The sequence below is a fragment of the Larus michahellis genome, chromosome 18 (genome assembly GCF_964199755.1).
Source record: "Larus michahellis chromosome 18, bLarMic1.1, whole genome shotgun sequence".
Classification (NCBI taxonomy): Eukaryota; Metazoa; Chordata; class Aves; order Charadriiformes; family Laridae; genus Larus; species Larus michahellis.
In genome coordinates, this window is record NC_133913.1 from 2,955,667 (window position 1) to 2,975,582 (window position 19,916).

At 59.6% G+C, this 19,916-nt stretch overlaps 3 protein-coding genes across 4 annotated transcripts; 1 reads left to right on the plus strand and 2 right to left on the minus strand.

Moving 5' to 3' along the window:
* Window positions 1-82: 82 nt before the first annotated feature.
* PSMC3IP (PSMC3 interacting protein) lies at window positions 83-3,965 on the minus strand. 2 transcript variants are annotated; one of them, XM_074562216.1, is made up of 8 exons: window positions 3,391-3,965; window positions 2,310-2,416; window positions 2,152-2,241; window positions 1,973-2,084; window positions 1,716-1,861; window positions 1,226-1,279; window positions 695-754; window positions 83-585 (listed from the first exon to the last, which is right to left on the minus strand). In XM_074562216.1, exons 1-8 carry the CDS (start codon window positions 3,431-3,433, stop codon window positions 526-528), a joined length of 672 nt encoding a protein of 223 aa, XP_074418317.1. In that variant the 5' UTR covers window positions 3,434-3,965; the 3' UTR covers window positions 83-525. The 2 variants fall into 2 exon arrangements, with proteins under 2 accessions (XP_074418317.1, XP_074418318.1); XM_074562217.1 differs by lacking the exon at window positions 3,391-3,965 and adding an exon at window positions 2,545-2,679.
* Window positions 3,471-11,342, minus strand: RETREG3 (reticulophagy regulator family member 3). The gene is made up of 9 exons (XM_074562212.1): window positions 11,044-11,342; window positions 10,060-10,166; window positions 8,808-8,838; window positions 7,561-7,687; window positions 6,748-6,832; window positions 6,187-6,324; window positions 5,617-5,696; window positions 5,122-5,254; window positions 3,471-4,600 (listed from the first exon to the last, which is right to left on the minus strand). The coding sequence occupies exons 1-9, from the start codon at window positions 11,223-11,225 to the stop codon at window positions 4,167-4,169; spliced, it is 1,317 nt and encodes a 438-aa protein (XP_074418313.1). The 5' UTR covers window positions 11,226-11,342; the 3' UTR covers window positions 3,471-4,166.
* A 54-nt stretch (window positions 11,343-11,396) lies between these two features.
* On the plus strand, window positions 11,397-19,433 carry TUBG1 (tubulin gamma 1). Its single transcript, XM_074562211.1, has 11 exons — window positions 11,397-11,550; window positions 11,885-11,997; window positions 12,562-12,729; window positions 12,991-13,059; window positions 14,323-14,402; window positions 14,995-15,121; window positions 15,936-16,022; window positions 16,265-16,414; window positions 17,707-17,859; window positions 18,165-18,326; window positions 18,713-19,433. The coding sequence occupies exons 1-11, from the start codon at window positions 11,502-11,504 to the stop codon at window positions 18,908-18,910; spliced, it is 1,356 nt and encodes a 451-aa protein (XP_074418312.1). The 5' UTR covers window positions 11,397-11,501; the 3' UTR covers window positions 18,911-19,433.
* Window positions 19,434-19,916: the final 483 nt, after the last annotated feature.

Consider the following 19,916-nt stretch of genomic DNA (forward strand, 5'->3'; position numbering starts at 1 on the left):
CTCTTCCTTTCCCCACCCCCTGGGAGCCCCAGCCCAGCCCCGAGCCCCTGTGAACAGAGAAAACGCCACAGCAAAGCAGAGCTGAACGAAAAGCCCCGTGTTTAATGGGTCACAGTCTCGCGTACTGCTCAGTCCCACTGCGGGAAGCGGCTGGAATACACGCTGAGCCCCGCGGCAGCAACAGGCACTGGTTCGTTCGCCTCGCTGCGGCACCCGCTTCTCTTTCTTACGGACCACGAGGGACTCCGTAACGGTGCACTGACACCTTCCCCCAGCCCCGGAGGATGCCCGACCTCGGCAGCCGCGCTGAGGGGAGGAATAAATACAATCCCTGCTCTAAGCGAGACAGCGGGAGAGCCCAGTACCCAGACACTCACTCCAAACCACCCTCCCCGCTGCAAAGCATTTTAAAACAAACGCATATAAATACGCAGGATGGACCCACGTCCTGCAAAAAAGAGGAAAAAAAAAACAAACGATCCAACAGCTGAGTTTCAGCATTGGCTCCTTCTGCCCCGGTGAGCCTCACACAGCCGCCGGCAGCGTGACATTATGGTCCTCGTCCGTCTCGATCCCAACCTCCTCCTGTAGAAGCATGGAGCAGCTCAGAAGGGCGCTGCCCCGGCCCCACAGCGCAGGCAGAGCCCCCGCCGCCGCCCTGGGCCACGGGGCAGAGCCCGGGCTCCGCACTTACGAAGAACTGCTTCTTGCTTTTGGGGTACCCCTCCAGGATGGCCTCCAGCAGCTCGGTCGCCTGGCGAGACAGGGCACGGTGAGGGCTGCGGGGTGGCCGCGCTGGGCAGCCCCACTGCAGCGCTCAGGGACTGTCCCCCGCAGGGGTGTCACAAGCCAGTGCAGCTCGGGTGACAGCGCGGAAGCAGCTCTAATGCCAGGAGAGTGGTTTGTTTCCCAAGGACAGGCCGAGCTCAGCAGGGACTCGCGTGTTTGGGCAGTGCAGCGACACGGCCTTTTCCCAGGGGATCCCTTAGTACCCGCGAGTCTCCCGCAAACCCGCACAGCACCGAGCACGGCACTCCCTGCTCCACAGCCTTCGCCCGAGCTCTCCTCAACCAGCGGCGGGAGGGCGCTCAGCTCGAACAGGCGCTGCTCCCCGCGCTGCCCAGCGACCCCGCGTCCCCGTCAGAGCGTCAGTGTCACCGCAGGGCTGTCACCGCCACCACTGAGGTGCTGCCCACCCACCCCCGCCCGATGGCACGGCCATTACCATTCGCTTCCTCCTCCGCCACTCCCTGCAGTACAGCTTCTGCTCGCTGCAGACCTGCAAACAGCAACACAGAGTGAGAACAAACCAGGGAATGCCCAGTGCCAAGGACCCAGCAGAGGTCCCAGCCACAGCCAGAGTGTGATTTAGCAGCACAAGGGGCTCACAAAGGCCCTGTGGGGACGTGAATCTCTGTGAAACATCACCCAAGAGAGGAAAAGATTAATTGATCAAGTGACTGGTGACTGTGTGAGGCAAAAGTTTGCAAGGAAGGGGCAGCTCAGACTGCTTCCTCAAGGCACCCCAGAGAGCCGTTGCCATCGCAGACACAGCCAAGGCTCGCCATGGGCTCTGTGGAGCAGCCGGGGTCCCACACAACCCCCTGCCTCCATTGTACCAGTATCAGAGTGGGGACAGGGTAACACAGCAGAGGGTATGGTACAACTGGCCCAGCCCTGGCCCGGGCTCAGCTCAGCCCGTGGCAGCTCTTTACCTTCTCTTTTTCTTCTGGAGTCACATGGTTGGTGGCAGACTTAATCCTCTCCAGCTTCTCTGTGTAACTCGCACAGTCCTTCCTCAGATCCTCAATCTCTCCAGCAATCTCAGGGGTTGTCATGGAGCTGTTCAGGTCCTTCAGCTCTGGAAGGGAGGCACCGATCACCGGCAGGGCCGGCAGCCTGGGCGCAGCCGCCGGTGCTCACGGGCCCCCAGGCGCTCCCGGTGCCATGGGGACTGGCCAGGCGCACCCACCTGCCTCCATTTGCCGGCAGCTCTGCTGCAGCGCCTGCACCTTGGAGGAGAGCGCGGTGATCTCCCCATCCAGGCCGCGGAGCTCGGCGTCGCTGGCGGCCGGGAGCTGCTCCTGCGGGGAGGCGGGGGGTCGGCGGGGGCGGCTGCCGGTGGGGGCGGCGCCCGGGGCCGGGGCTCACCTGGTCGGCGAAGTAGATCTTCTGCTTCCCGTAGGCCTTCTCACGGACGCGGCCCTGCTGCGCCAGCTGCTCCAACGCCTTCACCACGGCCTGCGGGACGGGCGCCGTCAGCCGGGCCCCGCGCCCCTACCCCGCGCCCCCGCCCCGGCCCCGCTCACCGCCTTGCCGAACCCGTGCTCCCGCTGCAGGTTCCCGAAGGCGTCCTGGGCGCTGTACGGCCGGTTCTGCTCCCGCAGGTACCGCAGCAGGACGGCGGCGGCGCCTCCTGCGGGACGGCCCGCCGGTCACCGCGGCCAGCGGGGGACACCACGGGAGGGAGGAGGCCGCCCAGCACTCATTCCCTTGGCCCCCGTTCGCCGCCCGGCCCTCGCTGCCCGCCCCCCCCCCGCTCACCGCCCGCCGCCGGCCCCTCCCGGCTTTTGCTCATCCTCCGCTCGTTCCCGCTCCGCTCCGCTCCGCTCCCGGCCGGCGGCGCTGACGCACTTCCGCTGCGCCGCCCTCTCTCCGCCAATCGGGACGAAGGAAGAGAGGCGGGCCCTGATTGGTGGAGGAGCCGAGGCCACGCCCCGAAGAGGCGGGGCGGCGGTGTCCGCGGGCGGTGCCAGGGCAGCTCCGCCCCCCGAGCCCCGGTCTCCCGGCGGCGACGGGATGGGACGGGACGGACGGTTCCCGGGGCAGCGCCGGGAGCGGGCCGGGCCAGGCCCCTCCGCCGCGGGGCGAAGGGGAGAGCGGCGGCCGGAGAGCGCTGGGGCGGGGGGAGGCTCCGCGCCCCCAAGCAGGGCCCGCTGCCGGTCCCAAACCCACCATTCCCCGCCTGCACCCATCCCCGGGCTCGTATAACACAACCCGTTAACACCCCCCCAGCCCCGGGACGGCGCGAGAAGCAACCCGGGCTGGGCGGATCGAGAGAAACGGCAGCAGAGGCGGGTTCCCTGAAGAGGTTCGTTCTTCACTGCACGAAGGCGGGCAAAGGGGTGCTATGGCTTAGAGAGTGACGGGAGAGCGGGGCAAGGGGGGCCCAGGGCAAGGGGGGCCCAGGGACGGCAGAGCCTCTCCCCCGGAGGCTGCTGCTTTGTGTGCCTGACCACAACGGCAGGAGCTCCCCCATCCCCTGCGCTGTATCCCCATGGGGTCCCTGCCGGGGGCTCCCTGCGGCACTAGGCACACCAGCACCCCGCTTCCCCCCTCCGGAACACCCGGCCCCAGCAGCTCCCCGCGGCAGCGCCGTCATGTCCTCACCCAAGGTCTGCTGCAGGAGCAGAGGGGAGCGGCAGCAACGCATTAGTCCGGTATTTTAGGAAAGCAACACAAGAGCAGCTGCCACACGCAGACGTTCTTTGCAGGACGCGAGTGATCACAGTCGGTGTCTTATTGCCATTACGTCTCTTACAAAACAGCGTCACTAGAAAGCGGGAACCGGAGAGGAGTGGCCATTGCAAGTACAAACGTGGTGGCCATATGCCGTCGTGTCCACAACAGGAGCAAGGGGGTTGTTTCTACCCGGAGCTGGATATTGCTGGGAAGAAGACCTGGATTCTGTGCACATTTTAGGGGGGAGGGGGGCGGAAATGGTTGTCTCAAAGACAGAAGAGCATTAAGTCCCAGACACTAAGTCTGAGGGAAACCAACCCTGTTCACCTGGTTACGCACCGGCCCCGAAGATCGGCTCCACGATTGTCCTTGGCGATGCCAAGTGGGTCTCTAGAGCTGCAGACACCAGATTTATTGTCTCAGGTGAGGACGTTCGGAGCAAGCAGCATCCTGGCAGACAGCGCAGGGGTGATTGTGGAGCTATCACATCAACGTCTTTTCCCTATGAATTACCAGTGTAGTTTATTTTAAAATCCAAGCGAGGCTACAGAGTCACAAGTCACAGTGGTGTTCCCAGCCAGGACTGGCTGTCACGTCACTCATACTCACGCAGGAGACGATCGAGATAACTGTGCAAGGCTTTTCCTTCCAGGATTCCCCTCCATGATGCACAACAGAAAACCAGCGGAAAGTGGTGGGATTGCTTACTGGCCCCGAGAGCCCGCAGGATCCAGCTGGTTCAGCTCGGACTGATCCAGCAGTTCAAAGTCATCCCCTTCCGCATCAGTGTCCAAGTCCGAGCTGGCCGTTCTCAGGTAAGTCTTTGCACCTCTCTGGGGATTGTCGCTGCGTGAAGAGCATGGCTGAGGGGCTCCTGACAGTGCAAGCTGGATCATCCCTCTGGTGACAAATCCGGCTATGTTGTTAGTGAGATTCTGTACAGATGGCAGTGCGCCGGAGTCTTCCTGGTCATAAGGGAGACGCAGATCTTCTGTCACTTGTGGGCGGTAAGCCAGGCTTGGGATCCCAATGCTGGTGTCATCTTCGTCATCTATGCCAGTTGCTTCTGGGTTAATGGAAGGGAAGTCGGGGAGATCCCTGGCAAAGGATTCTTCTGGGTCACTGTGACCATCCAGGTCTAGAAGAGGAGAAAGTGCTTTAAATACACAGTACACACCAAGCACCCTGCAGGCACAGCACACAAAAGCTGGGCCATTAACTCCCCAAGACAGACAGTCTCTCCTCATCCCACAGACCAAACACTCTTTCATCTCCCCCTCCCACAGCTATTGGGATGCCTGCTGGCCTCCCAGTTCACTCCAAGGAACCGCAGATGCTGACCCAGACACCTTCTGCAGGGGAAAAGCATCCCCTCCCAGACCGGGCACTGCAACCTGCGTCCCCACAGCCAGAGACCGGCAGAGCCGGATCTGCCTCTGAAGAGCAGCTGTCATTGCGCTACTAAAGCGCCACAGGAATTAAGAAGGAATTTCAGTTCTGAAAAAAACAGGTAGCTGCCTCTCATCTTAGCCAGCAAGACAGACATCAAACAGCTAGAGCTCAAGGACACAAGGCAGCGAATGCATCCTCCCTCCCACCCGTCACACCGACGCCTGCTCAGCATTCCGCACCTTCCAGAAACTGCCCATTTCCTCTCACCTTCCGATCCCTCTGTCAGGGGAGTCTGGCCTCTCGAGAGGTTAAACATCCCGTTTTCAGTGTAGGAAACCTCTGCATCCGAATGCTCCGAGTCAGAGATGGTTAGTTCCTTGGCGACCACAGAGTCATCCAGCTTTGAAATAGGAGACAAAATTGAAAACATCAACACTGGAAAGTTTATTCTTATGCCCCAAACAAAACACGTGATCCTGTGGCCTCCAGTTAAACCCAGTCCTCACAGGAGGCTGGTACCTGAGGCTCATTTCACACTTTACTGCCCAGCACAGGCGACTGTAGTTGGTACAAGCAGCACTGGACACACTTGAGTGAGGCAGAATAGGAAAGACCTCTCTGTAAGGAGAATATCCTCATCCCATTTTCCATCACAACTCAGCTACTACGTGGGGGATACAGGACCACGCACTGCACGTCCACGCAATGCAGCACGTTTGTTCTGTTCGGCTGAGCTCTGCTGTTTCAGAGACGCTTTGTTACCTTGGGACAGAATGCGGCAAGCTCCTCTTCGCTGTCACTCCCATCATCCACAGCCTCCTGATTAAGGGATCGGCGACGCACTGCCAGAAACCAGAGTCAAAGCTTATTATTGCTGCTGGGACAGGGGGCTGTACAGGACCAGCCTTAAGCCGAGCAGAAAAACCCTAAACTGGCAAGCTCGGACATAACACAGCATGCTTTGTTCCACAGCAGAGCAACGTGACCATTTCTGACTTGGGCTGCTGCAGATCTTTTGCCGAGATGAACACGTTTAGCAGCTACCTTGCACCGAGTCCTTCCTCTTTTTTCAGTGCAACTGCAATATGGAACACACAGTTCTGGCAGCTGAGAAACGGAGCGGCTCAGCACCGTGAAGAGCTTACACCAACTGCGAACTGAGAAACGCCTGTGGAGGCAGAGCTGCCTCGCTGCCTTCCCACAGCAGTCGCAAGTATTTGCCAAGGGCGCTGGAGCGAGTGTCGTGCCAACGTGCAGCCCTATCCCACTCCAGGGGCTCAGTTCACGGCTGTTTCAGGTACCAAGGGTCAGAAACACAGCACAGAAACTTACGTTGCTTCTCCCGCTGCTTTGATATCATGTAGCCTCGAACGCTGAAATCCAGCCGCTGCAGAGCTGGCTCCAGCTTCATGTACATGCGCTGCCCCAGCCTGTGGTACACAGCCAGGGGCCACAGCAGGATGAAGAGCACTGAGGTAAGTGGGAATGCTGATTAGAAGTTTGTTCAGGATGCTACTTGGCAAACATCTCGCCCGTTTTGCGATGCAGTACAACACACACAGTATGCAAGATCTGAGTACTGAAGGCAATGCTGCGGGAGGCAGTCAGAATTGGTGCAATCACCTCTGCCAATTTAACAAAATTGCCAGGCCAACCTGTTAGTGCTCAGATCTATAGTTACTAAGCACTCAAACATGTTCTGTCTGGACCAGAGACCTTAGAGTCTTGGTCAAGAACCACCGCATTCCAGGCAGAATGTATTATTGTAAATTTTAAAGCCATTCACACAAGTTTTGCTTTTCAGGAGAAGAGCCCCATCCCTCGGACATTCAGATCCCACTCATTTTACCCCTTTTCACTAGTAAGTCTGTACTGGCACAGAGATCTACTTACACAGCAAGTATGAGAGCACGAGTCCAGGGATATACCGGCCCAGGACAGCCAGGAAAGTGAAGACTCCACACACTAGAAGGCAAAACTGAAGACACGGAGACAGTGAGTTTCCAAGGTTAAGCAGTGGATTCACTCAGTTCCTGACCGTCTCGTTCTCTGCAGATTCTAGCTCAAGTCATAACTCTAACGACAGCGAAGGCTTCCTAGCGTTCAACTACCCCGCTCCAGGACTAGCACAGGCACAGGAGGTATCTGGCTTCACAGCAACAGGCAGGACGCCAAGGCCTCTGCCTCGGAATATGAGGAGCTTCCCAAAGCAGGTACCCTAAAAGCAAGGAAGAGGCTAAAGAAGACAGAACTCTCTGAGGTGAAAAGGACAGGGATAGTACCACCACGTTACAGGCTCCTCTTTGCATAAGCCTCAAAAAAAGAAGGAGGGGGAGAAAAAAAAAAAAAAGCTTGACACACTTTCTCAAACTGTTAAAATCCAGTGAGCCAATGAGGGAGATGAGTTTGACAGACACTTTAAAAAGCTAGAAACCTCCAGAAGGAGCAGCAACATTTTCACTTCGCTAGTGCAATCAACATGCCGACACTCGTTTTCTCCTCCCTCCTCCGCAACCTGATTATTCTGCCTGTGCTTTCTATTCCTCTCCGCCGCTGAAGAGCCATGCTGTTGTGGGAGACCTCCCGTGGTAACCTCCCATGGCTGAACGCATTCAGCCAACGCTGGATGCCACCACAAAAGGAGACGAGTGCCCAGCAGAGGCTCCACACCAAACATTTCATTTGCTGAGGTCTGTACGTTCTTACCTTTCCTGGGTTTTGCCTCTTGAAAATGAAGAGATTACTTAAGAAGCTGGTCCCAGCCACCCATCCTTCAGCCAAATGGTGGCAGAGTTCTGGCACTCCGAGCAGCCGAGGGTGAACATATCCCCAGCTGCAGTAAAGGGAAGAATTCGGGCACAGATATTACTGCATCGACGTCAGTGCAGAAATCACCTGCTACAAACACTTGTCTCCATACTACCTTCTCTTCTCCCCCGGCTGCCTGGTCAGCCTGCCTCTCCAAACATCGCTTAGCCAAAAGCAGCACCTCTACGTACCCTTCTACAAGTGTCCCGGTTCTCCCGTAGCAGCTAAGGAGCAGTAATTTCAGTCATTCGGTCTCTTGGCTTAGACTAGTTCCCAAGCTAGCAGAGGGAAAGGGCAGTGCAGAAGCAAATCAAGGCAATCCGTTTGCTTTTTCTGCATTTATTTGGTCAACAGCAACCCCCAAGAATTCAGCAGGAGGTTTACAAGCAGCCTTGTACCTTACTTAATATATACGGTTACGTCGGAGGCATTGTCTTTTGGCAAGCTCTATTAGTGCTTCTTAACTGCTGGTCACAAGTATGTGAAGATTAGGAAGAGCAATTCCTTTTGTACTTGGGCCTCTTGCAAAAAAAAAAAAAAAAACAAAACAAAAAACTGTCATTTGGCAACAGCTCCAGTGATTTAATCAGGAGCTGAGCATCCAGCGTGGCTCGGCAGCACAGGCAGGCAGAAAGGTGTGCCCAGAGAGAGGAAGGTGTTATTAGTAAGACAACACCCCGACATTTCTCAACCCATTATTATTGCTGTAGTCAGATCATAACTATGCAGTAACAACTTCTGGAACAAGCCTGTTAAACATTCCTTATGGAGTCTCAGAAGACTTCATTATTTCCAATAAAATGTTGTTTTCCTGCTACTGGAAGTCCATACAAAAGGAATCGCTTTTAAGGCTCGCTTCAGGGTGCACGGGGGGAAGTGGCAGGGGATGTTTTACAACACTCGAGCAAGCATTATTGGAGGTCAGTACGAGGCAAAGATTACATATATTATAACGGCTTGGGCAAGTCAAAAACTTGTCACAAGGGCTTGACGGAGTCCAGGGCTCCATCCTCCCTCCACTAAGTAGCTCCCTTCTCCCCCTCCTTCCTCGCTGAAAGGAGCCAACATTACAAGCACGTGCAGGTCATAATTACACGGTATCACAGCAAAATACCAAACAGCAGAGGATTCAATTAGTTTCCTACCTCTCATTGTCTAATTCGTCAGGTCTTGCCACTAAAATATTAAGAACAGACACTACATTAGTTGCAAGGAATTTGCCATGAGAACGCTTAGCTCTTGGGATTTAAGTAAAGCTTTAATGAGCTGGGGAATACGTGGAAAAGACATTAATTAAGAACCGGAGACACCTCACTCCATAACACATTTTGAACGTTTGCGTGCGACAGTACAAGACTGCGAGAGAGTCTCCTTGTTGCCCCTCAATATTTTTGGACGTTGTCTGGCAGGCTGCTCTGGTTACAGAGACAGGTTTTAGCAAAAAATACCACTTTCATCTCCCTCCCTTCCCCTGCACGCACCCAGATGGTGAAGGAAGTACAGTTTGCTTACTGAGAGGCATCAGAAATTTAAGTCTTTCGATACTTGCTCCCCTAAGCTGGGATTTGGAAAGTGACCCAGGGATGTACCAGCTACCCCGACAAATGGAAATCAAGGCTGTGAGGGAGCGAGACAGACACTTCCTCGTCACTTCAGCTACTGAGCCTGAGCCAAGCTGCTGCTACAAACCAAGGAGAGCTTTAATGTCTTGCCCAGAACTCCGGAGACCACCGGCTGAAGCAGAAAGCTGGGGGTCGTACTTGCTCATTAGTTAGGGAACCAGCTCTGAGAGCACGCAAACCATACGCGTTGCTCCAGAACCTGTCCGTGCAAAGCCAATGGAACCCTGAGCTGCTGAGAATGGTAGTATTCATGAGTATATTAATATCCCAAATGATAGGTAGAACTGCTTTGTTTACTTTAGACAGAAGCTTTAGACTAACTTCATTAACAGCTGTTATGACGCCTCTCCTTTCAAAGAAATCTCTACTCAACAGCAAGGCTGGGACTCATTTTCATCCTAAAACACGAAGCTGGTTTATTACACATAAATCCAGACGTATTCCACATATGCTTCAATTTCTTGCTCTTGTACTGAATGCTGGGAGGGTGAATCACTGCCTGAAAACCTGCACTAGTTCACGTACACGAGATGTTTCAAGATTATGAGACAAATACCAGTGTCACAAGAATGAAAAGCTCTTCTTATGTTTATACAGGTTAGGATTTTACAGCTCCAGGAAGAACCTGCCTACAGCGTTCTCGACCGCTTCTAGACTCACAAAGCAAAAACTCCAGGATTTTAACTATTTAACTCCAGGTGGTCAGGGCCTGTATACCTCTAGGAATAAAACCAGTGCTTGATTTGTGGGTATCGACTCAAATGTTGCAACTTACCTCCGATTTCAGGCCAGATTTTGTTCTTCCACTGATCTAGGCAAACTACTACTATAAGTGTAAGCGCAACCAGGAACAGCAAGCGAAGAGAAGTCAGAGCAAAAAACCTACGGGGAAGAAACAAAAAAATTGGTACCGGCCAGATCTGTGTCATGCACGCAAAAGGGGTAACACTAAACCACCTCAAAACAAATCAGTCACTCGGTTAATAGTTATAGCCAGAGAAAAGCGAGCCAGTGCTAATCGGTCAGCACCCGGCTGCCAGGGGGGAGCTTATCAGGCAGCTGCCCAGGCTGCTTTGGGGACCCTTATCTGCTCTTGTCGCTTCTAATCGGACAGCCCTGCTTTACAGCTCACCGCTCAGAGCCCAGGGGAACCTGCTGCCCTCCCTCCACTGTTCACAGAACAGTTTGGGGCTTGCTGATTAGTTTTACGCTTTCCAATAAAGGGGAAAACACGCCGAGAGGGGCAGAGCTGAAGCAGACATCAGCACTTCCATGTTCCTTCTTGTCTGCTGAAGCAGGTCGCGGGCTCAAGCTCTTTGACACCTCTGCCCTGAGCTGCTCCCAGCCACGGCGGGGCCGGCTGTTCCGCAGCGAGCGTCATCCCCGGAGGGTGCATTCCTCCCCGGAGCCCACGCACCCCGAGTCCGGGGCTACGGGGGAGCCATGAGCGGGCCCTGTGGCTGCAGGGAGGCCTTGGCCCTGGCCCCTACCCGAGTCTCCTGCACAGGGGTAAAACTCCTCATGGCACCGCGGCGGAGAACCTCCCGCAGCCCGGGGCGCTCCGGCCCTACCGGGCAGGGCCGGCCCGGGACTGCGCGCACCCGCGTCCCCCCCCCGCCTTATACCGGGGCCCGGCGGGACGCGCCCTCCGCCACAGGGACCGCTCCGCGGCCCGGCCCCCCGCGGGGGAGCGGCCCCAGGCCCCGCCGGGGCGGCCTGTACCCCGTCCCGCCGCCCGGGCCCGCCGCCGCCCGCTCACCAGAAGAGGCCGTGCGCCGCCGCCCACCACAGCGCGCTGCGGCCCGGCCGCTCCCACACCAGCGCGGCCTGCGCGGCGCTCAGCAGCGGCTCGTAGGGCCCCAGGCGGCCCCGCAGCGCCGCGCTCAGCTCCTGCACCCGCCGCTGCCGCTCGCCGAGCCCGCCGGGCCGCGCCGCCGCCATGGCTCCCGCTCGGCATCAACATCCGCCCGCCCCGCGCGCGCGCGCTCGAGGCCGCCGCCGACATGGCGGCCCCCGCCGCCGGAAGGGGGGCCGCTCTGGGCGCCGCCATCTTGGCGCAGGCGCGGTGGGCGTCGCCTGGCAGGGCGCAGGCGCGTTGCCAGGAGCGGCGCCCTCCCGGAAGTGCGCGGCGCGCAGGCGCAGTGCCGTTGGCGCCGGGCGGGAGAGGCGGCGGGGCGGCGGGCGGGAGGAGCGGAGCGGAGCGGAGCCTCGGCCGCCATGCCGCGGGAGATCATCACCCTGCAGCTGGGCCAGTGCGGCAACCAGAGTGAGCGGGCGGGCGGGCGGACAAACGGGGCGGGCGACGGCAGGGCAGGGCCGGGCCGGGGCAGCGCGCACCGGGCGGGGCCGGGATGCTGTGAGGGGCGGGGATGCTGTGAGGGGCGGGGGCGGGGCTTGACGAGGAGGGGCGTGGTCTGACGAGCTGGGGGCGGGGCATGGAGGGGCGGACCTTCGTGCGGGGGCGGGGCCTGGCGGAGGGGGGCGGGGCCTGGCGGACCCGGGAATGCTCCAGGCTCTGGCCCGGCCCGGCGTGGGGCAGCGGGCCCGGGCCCGGCTCCGCTCCCGCCCCGGCTAACCGTTCCCCCCCCACCCACACACAGTCGGGTTCGAGTTCTGGAAGCAGCTCTGTGCCGAGCACGGCATCAGCCCCGAGGGCATCGTGGAGGAGTTCGCCACCGAGGGCACTGACCGCAAGGATGTCTTCTTCTACCAGGTACTGCCGGGCACTGCCCGCCATGGGGCCGGCACGCTGCAGCCTGCCCCTGTCACCGTCTCGATCCGTGCCCGGGTGAACGCAGGCAGCGCTGCCTGTGACCGCTTCAGCTCCCTCCAGCGGGCCCCCCGTTCAGGGACTGGTGGGGCTGATGCTGACCCCGGGCTGGTTGGAGCGACAGCCCCAGCCCAGCGCTCCTGCTGGGCAGCACGCTGCCAGGGCTGCTGTCTGCGCTCCAGGCTCTGGAAATGGATGTGTTGTGGAGGCAGAAGCACGAGGCTGAGGCTGCCATAGATACCGCCATACGTAACTGCCGCCAGCGCAGCCTGTTAGAGCCGCCCTCCCCCACCTGCCCAGCATCCAGGATAGGCTCAGGGGCACGTATAGATGCTGCATTACAGACAGGCCGTACATAACAAGTTTCCCTTCCTCCTCCTCCCTGTCAGACGCCGGCTGTGCCGTGCTCCACCGCGGCCAGGGGGTGGCACACGCAGCGGCACTTCTCTCGCAGTGAAGTGGCGCTGAGCTGCGACTGCGTCATGATCTTCCTGCTCCTTGTTAAAGGCAGACGATGAGCACTACATCCCACGCGCCGTGCTGCTGGACCTGGAGCCCCGAGTTATCCACTCCATCCTGAACTCCCCTTACGCCAACCTCTACAACCCAGAAAACATCTACCTGTCGGAGCATGGAGGGGGAGCTGGGAACAACTGGGCCAGTGGCTTCTCACAGGTAATAGCTCTAGTGCTCCTGGGTGCAAACACAGGCCAGCTCATTAGGAATGAGCCTTTATCTTGGCCTTCTCACATCAGGCTCAGTAGGTGGCTTTTGAAGAACACTTCATCATTCAGCAGGGACTTACACCTGACACTTCATGGCACCCTGGGCCCAGGGGCACGTTGCCGTTCTGATTTGGCTTCAACACCAGGCTTGAGCAGCTCTTCTCCGTTCTCTGTGGGAAAGGAACAAACCCTGGTCTGATCTCTCTTGCAGGGAGAAAAAATCCACGAAGACATTTTTGATATAATAGACAGAGAGGCTGATGGGAGCGACAGTTTGGAAGTAAGTAAATCAGGGGATTTGGATCCAGTTGTCCTGCTTCTTGTTTTCAGAGCCGGGCTGCTCTTTTGTAAGGCTGAGCACAGCCCTTTGGTGTATGCAGACTTGCTCAACACGCTTCTGGGTGCTGAGCAGAGAACATGTAAAGAGAGGTCTTTCCCATCACTACATCTGCCAGGCTTCCCTGGAAATCTCCTTACCGTATGCACAGTGAGGCGTTTTTCTGCCCCAAATATTGCTTGCATTGGGCACTTCCCGCAGGATACAGTTGGCAGGAAGAGTTGCAGGCATTGTGGTGCTTCTTTCTTTCCCTGTTCTCCCTCCCTCCTGTGGCTCTCCCCCATGCCAGCTGAAGCAGGACACGCTGCTCATCCTCCAGTGAAGCCCTCGCGGGATGGGGGGCTGTGCTGGAACAAGGCATCTGCAGCAGAGGAGGGGCCTCGGGCTGCCAGCAGGAAGGTGTTTAGACCCAGAGTTGCCCAGTGCTTTGAAATCCACGGAATGAGTGCAGGCAGCTGCAGCTTCATTGTCTCTCCAGCTGGGTTAAAGGGACACCAGGGTACCGACAGCTCTTCGGACGCTTTGCCACATGCCTCTGGCAGGACTTTGGCCACCGTCCGTGTAAACCCATTTCCTGTGCGTAGACAGACAGGGCTCCCTGGTGTTTGTGTGAGGCTGTCACATGGCAACAGGGGAAGGGAAAATGTCATTGTAAAAGTGAGCTGGCAGAAGATCTGAGAGCCCGTTGTGGGACCTGCAGCAGGTGGGAATTGCCCTGAAGTCAGGTAGAGGGAATTTGGCCTCGGACACTCTGGAAGGAGGGGAGTGTTGTGGAGGGCCCAGGGAAAGGGCTGAGAACACATCCCTCTGTTTTGTGTGACTGACCGGATCCTGAAGGTGACGTTGGAGCTATTCTGAAGCCTGTTCTGGGGTGGGAGGAATCCAGGAGGCTCCTGAGCAGCAGTTGCACTTTGTGGTGTGTGCAGAGAGGTGGATCCCACCCACGCTGCCAGAAGTGGCCTGACGAGCATCTGGCTGTGGCTGTGGTCCGCAGGAGGCAGGGCTAACCTCCGCTCCCTCTGCAGGAGCCAGGGCTAACCTCCGGTCCCTCCACAGGCGTCAGCTCCGTGCTCTCAGTTGTCACAGGGGGAGTTCTCACAGGTCTGGCAGGTCTCTGCTGGAGCTGGTGCTGGTGGCACAGCATGCTTTGCTCTGCCTGCCCCTGGGGCTGAGCTGGACCTTGAGCTGTGTTCTGCTTCCTTCCAGGGATTTGTGCTTTGCCACTCCATTGCCGGTGGAACGGGCTCCGGGCTGGGCTCGTACCTGCTGGAGAGACTGAATGACAGGTGAGTGTTCATCTTGTCCTCGTCAGAGCCTGGCCTGGGCTGGGCACCCTTCCAGAGCGGGGAGCTGGAGAGCGCTGACTCAGAGCCGCCGCCCCCACCCAAACACTGTCTTGTGCAATCCCTGGCACGCTGCCCGGGGAAGGGACGGCTCCTGATACGCCTGGGGACTTCAGAGGCTCTGAAACTGGACTTGTGCTGTCCAAACTCTGCCTTCCCTCAGACATTCTTATCAGGCAGCTGCCTCCTGACACCCTGACTCTGCAGGGGAGGGTGAGAGGCTCTAGCTGCGGGCTCTGAGCTGCCATCCCTGCCTGTTTCAGCTTGCAGCCTCTTGAAAAGGCTTGTAAGCAGCTGCTTAATCAGCCTGTGGATGGCTCAGCCTCGCCTGTAGCTCAGTCTGGCAGCCTGCTCCTGTACTGCTAGGGTAGGCACTGCTGGGACAAATTCTCTCCCTCCCTGGGAGCAGACTCTGGCACAAGTCCTGGTGACTCACTGCTGTCCTGAGCCCTGGAGACTGCAAAGGCAGCTTGTGGGAGGAGAGAGTGCTGGCTTGGTGGTGTTAACCCTTGAGGTGGCCGCGCTTTCTCACCAGGTATCCCAAGAAGCTGGTGGAGACCTACTCGGTTTTCCCAAACCAGGATGAGATGAGCGATGTTGTAGTCCAGCCGTACAACTCTCTGCTGACGCTGAAGAGGCTGACTCAGAACGCTGACTGCGTGGTAAGAGTCCCAGTGCGTGTCAGGCCAGCACTGCAGCCAGCTCCCGCCTGGCAGCCTTGTCCCCGGCCACTCACAAACCGCTTTTCCTGGGGCAACTGCCATAGCCGTGTGGGGTGGGTGCCGTAGCTCTGTGGGGTGAGTGCCACAGCAGCGAGCGATGAGCCGGTGAAGCCCCAGGCACAGCAAGGAGCGCACCCCCATCCGGAAGGGCTGAGCAGATGTGGTGGCTCCAGGGACAAGGGCTCTGTGCTACCCCCTGCTGAGCTCTCCGGCTTGGCATTTCTGCCCCTGGGACCCAGCAGATTTCCTCCCATGGCAGCGAGGACTGGCTGTGCTTCCTCTGCATAGCTGCGCTGCAGCCTTCCACTTGAACTCGATTCCAGCATGACTTTCAGCACCCACAAGCCCCAGCCAGGCAGCGTCTTCAGCCTGCACCGAGGCCTTCAGTCAGATCCTTACCAAGACGCTGCTCGTCCCTCCCAGCTCATCTCTGCACATGAGGGGCAAGAGCGGCTGCGGCAGAGCTGCTGGGGCTGAAGGCTGCTGCGAGGTGCTGGCCCAGAGGCAGTGCTCTGCTCTTTGGGAGAGCGCTGGGGAGCACAGCCAAGATGGGAGGGAAGAGCTTCCATTGACAGTGTCGGTTACGCTCCACAGATGAGTCAGCTTGTGGTTTCAAGTGTCTGCCACCTGCCGCCGAGGGCTGTGGCGCTCGGGGCCTATGCTGGGCAAGCTGGTGCCCTTGGACACGTGGCCCGGGCTGCCCCTCCTCGGGCTGCCTCCGAGGCTCTTCACAGAGCCGGTGTTTCTCTTGCAGGTGGTTCTGGACAACACGGCCTTGAATCGCATCGCGACAGACAGGCTGCACATTCAGAACCCGTCGTTCTCTCAGATCAACCAGCTGGTGAGAAGGGCTCTTCCCTCTGGGGAAGCTGGTGGGGGGCTTCCCCGCTGCCCTTGACTCGGTCTGAGCGCGGTCTCCATGGGCTGGGCGCAGTGGTGGGCAGCCTGGGGCTGTGAACGAGGGTCCTCTGCCCTTCCTAGGGGCGGCCTCCAGCTTCCCCCGGCGTGGCTGTGCGGAGCAGGTTTTGAACGTGCTCCGCAGCCCTGCAGTGATGCAGATGCTGACCCCGTGCTCTCCCCCAGGTCTCCACCATCATGTCTGCCAGCACCACCACGCTCAGGTACCCGGGATACATGAACAACGACCTCATCGGGCTGATTGCCTCGCTGATCCCCACCCCGCGGCTGCACTTCCTCATGACGGGGTACACGCCGCTCACCACCGACCAGTCGGTAAGGCAGCCCACCGGGCACTCCTCCCCTTCCCCGAGGGCAGGGGCAGCGCCACGCTCACCTTGTAACATCCGCCAGTCCCACGGTCTTGGCGTGAGCCCTAATTGCACGTTCCAAAGCCCGGCCCGTGTGCCCACACCACCTGACAGCGCTATGCGATATGACTCAGACGTGAGCAGGCAATTGTGCTTATGCTGGCCTACCTGCTGCATGCATGAGCGTGGCTGCGGCAGCTGTGGGGGAGCCGACAGGATCCCATCTGACAAAAGCCACCCTTAGCAACGATCGGACTGAGCCCAGCAAAGTGGCCCGGCCAGTCCTGCCACCCCAGTGGGCCAGTGGCCTGGGCTTTTTGGGTCAGAACACTGGTGATCGTTGTCATGCCAAGACTGAGCGTGGGCTCCAGGCATCAGCCCCTTCCAGGGCTTGATCTGTGTTCTGGGAGGGGATTGCCAGCCCTCAGCCGCATCAAACACTACCGCTTGCGTTTAGCTCGTCCCCAGCCAGTGTCCCCTCAGCTCCCCCCCGGTGAGAACGGTGCGGTTCTGTTTTGAGAGGCACTCACCTGCGTTGGCCGCGTCTCAGTTCTGCTGGGAGCTAACAGCTGCTGTTCTCCTCTCGTTGTGTGCATTTCCTCAGGATGTTACTCAGAGAAGCAAATCTGAAAAACTGCTGGCTCTGAAAAGGGTATCGAGTGTGTGATCTGTCCTCCCAGGGAGGAGTGTGGGGAGGGCTCAGCCAGCAGCTCAGACGGTGCCTGGAGCGGGGCTGACACCCTGTCCTTGCTCTGGGCACTCCCTCGGGTGCCGGCCCCGGCTGTGGCCCCCGTGGCAGGCAGCAGCCGCCAAAGGCTGTGACAGCCCTCAGGGACTGCAGTGGCCCGTCTGCCCCCGGGCTCAGCACAGGGCAAGGTGGGGAGGGGGTTGCAGTGGGGAATGACCCCTCCTGTCTGCCAGCCCTGCGCCTTGCCTCGGCAGTGGAACAGGACAGAAGTTTGTCCCGGTCGCTCTGGTCTCAGCTGAGCCTTGGTGTGCTGCTGGGGGGGGCAGCTCAGCGCCCTCGTGTCGGAGCCTCCGCCAACGCTCCGGTTCTCAGCCTGGCTGCGCCTGTTGTGTGACTTTGGGATTTCCCTGTCCTGCATGTGGCCTTGCACGTGGCTCTGTCCCCGGGGCGAGGGCTTCTCTGTCCAGCTGCCCCCTGCTCCTCTGTGTGTGTGTGTGCAGGACAGCGGGAGGGCAAGGGCAAGGGAGCCCTCCCGCCTGCTCCCTCTGACCCCTAGCTGGCATTTGCAGGTGGCCAGCGTGAGGAAGACCACGGTCCTGGATGTGATGAGAAGATTGCTGCAACCTAAAAACGTGATGGTGTCCACAGGGCGAGACAGGCAGACCAACCACTGCTACATCGCCATCCTCAACATCATCCAGGGGGAGGTGGATCCTACGCAGGTGAGTTCCCATGGCTATTTCAGATGCTGACAGCAATGGCATGGCATGCCAGGGAAGGGCACGGTCACCATCTTCCTGTGTGGGGACCCTGGGGCGAGACCGAGCACTGAGAACTGGCTCCGAGTTGCTCCCGTGTGGGCCTTGTCCTCGTGGAAAGGCCGCTAGTCCCTTGCCATGAGGAGCCTCCCTACGTGCCCGTTGCTGAAATCCACCTTCCTGAGGCTGTACGTCCAGTGAGGAGCAGCGCCTGGGTCTGCTGGGACCGGGCTGCTTTCCCCATCACCCTGCTCCTCTCGTCCCGCCAGGTTCACAAGAGTCTGCAACGGATCCGGGAGAGGAAACTGGCCAACTTCATCCCTTGGGGTCCTGCCAGCATCCAGGTGGCTTTGTCCCGCAAGTCCCCCTACCTGCCGTCCGCACACCGCGTCAGTGGCCTCATGATGGCAAACCACACCAACATCTCCTCGGTGAGCGCCTTCCCTCTCCCCCGCGGGCAGCGCTGGGGGTCCCACGGCTGCAGCTCCGGTGTCCTTTCAGTCCCAAACACGTCATCTCGGGGGCTTTCACAAAGCCAGGGCAGGGCTTGGGGATGAGGGGAGGGCGAGCAGCTGGGGCACAGGCTTGGTCTGGGGTCCCGGCAGCCCTACTGCACCCGTGGAGCCGTTCGCCCAGGAGCAGCAGGGCTCCCTCTCCCTGGGCCAAAGGCAGCCGCGGAAGCAGGAGCTGATCCCGAGTGCTGGCTGGGCGCAGGGCAGCAGCTACTGCCCTGCCTGCCTCCTCCCAGGCAGCAGCCCAAGGAGGTCGGGGGTCCCTGGGGAGCTGTGGCCCGTCTGACTGGTGCGCTGCTCCCTAGCTGTTTGAGCGGACGTGCCGGCAGTACGACAAGCTGCGCAAGCGGGAGGCCTTCCTGGAGCAGTTCCGCAAGGAGGACATCTTCAAGGACAACTTCGACGAGCTGGACAACTCCCGGGAGATCGTGCAGCAGCTGATCGACGAGTACCACGCGGCCACGCGCCCTGACTACATCTCCTGGGGCACGCAGGAGCAGTGAGTGCCCTGCCAGGGGACGGGAGGGTCCCATGGCCACCTCCACGCATGCCGGCAGGGCTTGTCTCTGCCGTGCCCACGTTTAGCACCCCTCAGCGCTGCCCGGCGGCGGTGGAGTCGTCACCCTGGCTGCACACACACGCTGCACTCCTCGGCAGAAGCCGCTCTGCAGGGAGCAGCGCTGCTCCTGAAGACCCTTGGCGGGGGGACAGCCTCTGCTCCACCACCTGCCCTGGCCCAGGACGGGACTGGGGCAGCTGCGCGCTGTGCTGGTAGGGAACCTCTGCCCGTGAGAGCAACGCTCGCTCGGAGGAGGAGGAGGAGAGCGAACCCAGGGGGCTTGGAACGGGCCTGGCCCAAAGAGTTGGGTGCAGGCAACCCCTGTGGCCAAAGGCTCTGTGTGGCTGAGCTAGTCCTTGCCCTGGGCAGGAGCCTTGTTCCTCCTTCGCCAGATCAGGCCTGGGGCACAGGCTGTATCTATATTTTTGTAGGTTATTTTGCTTTAATAAAGGCTGTTCCTGCACTGACACTGCCTGCACGGCTCCTGGAGTGAGCAGCTGGGGAGGGAAGCAGCGGCAGATGCTGCCAGGGCCAGTGCTTGCCTTGCCCAGCTGGCCAGCCCGGTGTCCCGGCTCGGTGGCAGCGCTGAACCGGGGCTGCCACTCCCCTGCACGTCCCGGTGGCGCGCGGGGCTGGCCCTGCCCCGGCCGGGAGCCAGCCGGCAGCATGCTGTCTGAGCCCGGGCGGCGCTGGGCGACCGCCGCGGCAGAGCCAGAAATACTGGCAGGACCTGCCGGCATGGCTGACCGGGGCTAGGAGCCGGCACCGCCCTGCCGTGCCCGCAGAGCATGCGGTGCCCGCGGCACCCACGTTTAGTGCTTCACGGGGGCGAGGGCCCACGCAGGAGGGGGGTCCCTGAGAGCTGGGGGGGGTCCCTGTCCGCTCTGGAGCCAGGGCAGGGGATGGCACAGGGAAGGATGCGTGATGGAGGGGGGAGATGGTTGGACACG